Here is a 3953-nt window from a genome sequence, read left to right as displayed (position 1 = left end):
GGGGCTCCGGGGAGGGCCCTGAGGGGCTCCGGGGAGATCCTTGAGGGGCTCTGGGCAGATCCTTGAGGGGCTCTGGGTGGGGCCCTGAGGGGCTCCGGGGAGGGCCCTGAGGGGCTCTGGATGGATCCCTGAGGGCTCTGGGCAGATCCTTGAGGGGCTCTGGGTGGGTCCCTGAGGGGCTCCGGGCGCCCTTCAGTTATTCCACCCTCTTTTTCCAAGGGAAAGCTCTGGGCAGACCCCTGAGGGGCTCTGGGGAGATCCTTGAGGGGCTCTGGGCCGGTCCCCAAAGAGTTCTGAACCAGCCCCTGAGGGGCTCTGGGTAGGTCTCTTGAGGGGCTCTCGGCAAATCCTTGAGGGATTCAATTATTCAATTATTCCACCTTCTTTTTCCAAGGGAAAGCTCTGGGCCGGTCCCTGAGGGGCTCTGGGGAGGACAGGACCCTTGAGGGGTTCTGGGTAGGTTCCCAAGGGGCTCTGGGTGGGTCCTTGAGAGGCTCGGGCTCAGCTCATTTTCCCTCCTCTTCCCTTCTCCTCCATGTGCTTCTCTTGGATGTCTCAGTATCCCAAGATTCCCTTCCCAGCCTTTTCCCTGAGATCACAGCTTTCATTACACCCCCTTGGAAAATCCATGGAGGGAGCCAGGCTGGCTTTTCAGGTTTGGAATTCCTTCATTCAGTTTTTCAACTTGTAAAGGAGAAAATGTTTTACATGGACGGAGCTCGAGCTGTAAAACTGATCTGGTGTTTCCAAGGGGAATTCATCCTCCCAAGGGATCAATTTCTGTGGCAGAGCAGTGGGAACTTCCCAGAGTAACCCCAAACAGGATCTGCTGCTGGGACAACAAAGTCATGGAGCTGCTGGAGAGAGCCCAGAGGAGCCACAGAGCTGCTCCAGGGCTGGAGCCCCTCTGGAGCCAGGCTGGGAGAGCTGGGGGGGCTCACCTGGGGAGGAGAAGCTGCAGGGAGAGCTCAGAGCCCCTGGCAGGGCCTGCAGGGGCTCCAGCAGAGCTGCAGAGGGACTGGGGACAAGGCCTGCAGGGACAGCACCCAGGGAATGGCTGCCAGTGCCAGAGGGCAGGGCTGGGTGGGATCTTGGCCATGAGGAATTGTTCCCTGGCAGGGTGGGCAGGCCCTGGCACAGGGTGCCCAGAGCAGCTGGGGCTGCCCCTGCATCCCTGGCAGTGCCCAAGGCCAGGCTGGGCACTGGGGACAGTGGGAGGTGTCCCTGCCATGGCAGGGGTGGCACTGGGTGGGATTTGGGGTCTCTCCCATTTCACATCAGGCTCACATGGCAATCTGGACCAAGGTGCCTGTGATGGAGATGGATATTGGATTTGGGCCAGCTCTCTCTGTTGGCCTCTCTGCAGTGATCAGCTGCTCTGATCAATAATGTGATATTGATTCCCTGCACAGGCACTGATTTCACCCCTCCAAGTCTTTATTTCCTCTGCCTTCCCTGGCTGGAGCTGTGACCTCCCCATTGACCCATGGCCCCCAGACCATGCACAGCCCCTTCCCTCCTCCCCCCAGCAGCCCTGGGAATCAATTCCAAGGAAATACTTGTAGATAGAATTTTTTATTTCATTTATTAGGCTTTATTTCAAATCCCAAAGGAGAATATGCCAACATGGGAGTACCGTCAGGACATCAGAGCCCAGAATACAATCCGCTTTCTCTGATTCAAAATCAGATTTCTCTAAATCTGTGTTTAAGGGGAGCTCCAAACCACCTCATCTGCTCTGTGTGTGGGAAACCTGATCCTTTCAGTAAGAACATTAAAATGGTTTCATAACTATATGAAAATACTAAAAGAAAACCACAAGTGTTGAGCTGCACAAAAACCCCGATTGTTTTCCAAATGTTCATAATTCCTGGGTGTCCCTCAGTGTTATTGCAGGTGAAAAGGCTGGTTCAAGAATAAAGGCACTTCAGAATTCCTGAGGAATGTTTCACAAGCCAAGGACGTGTTTTGTGTCTGGTCTTTCTACTCATGTAAAAAAATAAACCCCTGAATCTGAGGGGAATTTGTGGGAATTCACATGGGAATGCTGTGGAAAAAAGGGGCAGCAGACACTGAATGCTGCTGGCATCTGCTGGACAGCAGGTTCAGGTTTGGAAATGACAGTGTGCGTCGAGGGTCTGGGCCACCATCAAACCAGGCAGCAAATGGAGAAAAATCCAATAATTGGTGTTTGGGGAGCCAGTTTTTCCTGGTCTGATGAGGTTTTTAGAGTGGAGGGTTCTGCCTTTGTCTGTCTCTCCCATTGCAGTTTCCCTCAGCAGCACTTCCCAGCACAGGGAGGGTCCCTGTCAGGGAACAGCCCTGGTGGCTGGCAAAGAGCTGGAGATTCACAGCTGGAGATTCACAGCTGGAGATCCACAGCTGGAGATCCACAGCTGGAGATCCACCACATTCCCCACCTGGCACGAGTGGAAGTTAATCCCAATGCTGGAGACAGCCACGTGACGAAGGCTTGTGCACTTCCCAGACTGATTGGGATTTTGCATGGAAGGGTCTCCAGTGTTGTCTCCAGCCCGCCCCAGGGCTGCTCAGACCCACCTGGCTGCACTGGGGCTGTCAGGAACGCGACTGAGAGAACCAAACTGTTGGCCAAGGAAGCGATTAAAATGAGGAAGCACTTGCAGGAGCCATTGCTGCACCCTCTGGGAACGGCCCCCAAATTCCCACTGGTGGCTTTCCTGGGATTTGAACCTTGAACCGTGAGGGGCAGAGCCCGTGCCAGGCCCGTGCCAGGCCCGGCTCTATTTCCAGTAGATCTTGCCCGCCTCGCCCACGCGCACGGCGCCGCTGGCCACCAGCTGCAGCGCGGCGGGGAAGGCGCGGTGCTCGGCCTCCTTCACCCGCTCGGCCAGCGTGGCCTCCGTGTCCCCCAGCTTCACCGGCACCGCCTCCTGGAAGATGATGGCCCCGGCGTCCACCTCCTCCTGCAACAGCAAGGTCAGGCTGGGGTGCCTCGGGGAGCTGGCAGGAACTGGGGTTTGGGCTGGTGGGACGGGGAGAGCAGGGGCTGGGGCTGGCTGTGCTCTGGGGAGGGTTCAGAGAGAGCAGGAGGGAGGCAGAAGAGCAGGGAGCAACACTTCTATCCCAGAAAAGCCCAGGGACAGGAGGGGCTGGGCTGGCAGGACATTCTGTGCGGTCCTTGCCTCATTCCCCCTCTGACTGAGCCAGGACAGATCTGCCCTGGAACGCTGCTGGGGCAGATCCCTGCAGGGCAGGGGCTGTTCCTCAGCAGCTGCCACACAGAGAAACACCAAGTCAAGGCATAGAGAGAAGAATGCAGTTTTCCCTTCTATTGGGAAAAATTATTCCACTCTCCTTTTCCAAGGGAAAGCAAAAATGCTGAGACAGATCGCAGCAGCAGAGGGAGAGGGGAGCCAGAGGAGAGACCTTTGAACCCTGAGAAGTGACCAAAAGGGAACCAATGATCCCTGGCCTGAAAACGTGTGGCTCTGAAGCTGAGATCTCTGCTCTTTCTTTACTTAGGGTCTTGATAGTGGAACCCTGGAAAAAGTTAAAGATAGAATCTAAAATGTTAGACTTTGTGCTTTCCCAGATCAACTGCACCTGCGTAAGCAGTATGATAAATTATATGATTGTTAGATGTGATGATTGTTTAGTAATTAAATATAATTATTATATAACCATAAGAAGAATAATGAGAAACTATGTTGGAAATTCAGAGAGGGGCTAAATTTATGTATACAATAGAACAATATAAGTTTAATAATTAACATGAAAGTTATATAACAATAGAGTATAAAACATGATCATTTCGGATGTGTGGTTGGAGTCAGATTTGGGTTGAATATACCCCTGACACCCAGAGCTCTTAATAAAAAGCACCGCATATAATCCCCCATGATTATGTGTTTTTGAACGCTAACAATTCCACTCTCTTTTTCCAAGGGAAAGCAAAAATGCTGAGACAGATT

General features: G+C 53.5%; 1 protein-coding gene across 1 annotated transcript in view; it reads right to left on the bottom strand.

Moving 5' to 3' along the window:
- Positions 1–2110: 2110 nt before the first annotated feature.
- Positions 2111–3953, bottom strand: part of GART (phosphoribosylglycinamide formyltransferase, phosphoribosylglycinamide synthetase, phosphoribosylaminoimidazole synthetase) — a 38334-nt gene continuing 36491 nt past the window's right edge. The window contains exon 23 of the mRNA XM_054293753.1: positions 2111–2945. Within this exon, the coding sequence (XP_054149728.1) occupies positions 2763–2945 (183 nt within the window). The 3' untranslated portion in view covers positions 2111–2762. The remainder of the gene's footprint in view (positions 2946–3953) is intronic.

This window comes from Melozone crissalis, unplaced genomic scaffold, assembly GCF_028551555.1.
Source record: "Melozone crissalis strain CALT ecotype California unplaced genomic scaffold, PUWL_Pcris_2 ptg000187l_1, whole genome shotgun sequence".
NCBI lineage: Eukaryota > Metazoa > Chordata > Aves > Passeriformes > Passerellidae > Melozone > Melozone crissalis.
Note: the sequence above shows the minus strand (reverse complement) of the source record. Positions and strands in the feature narration are given on the sequence as shown.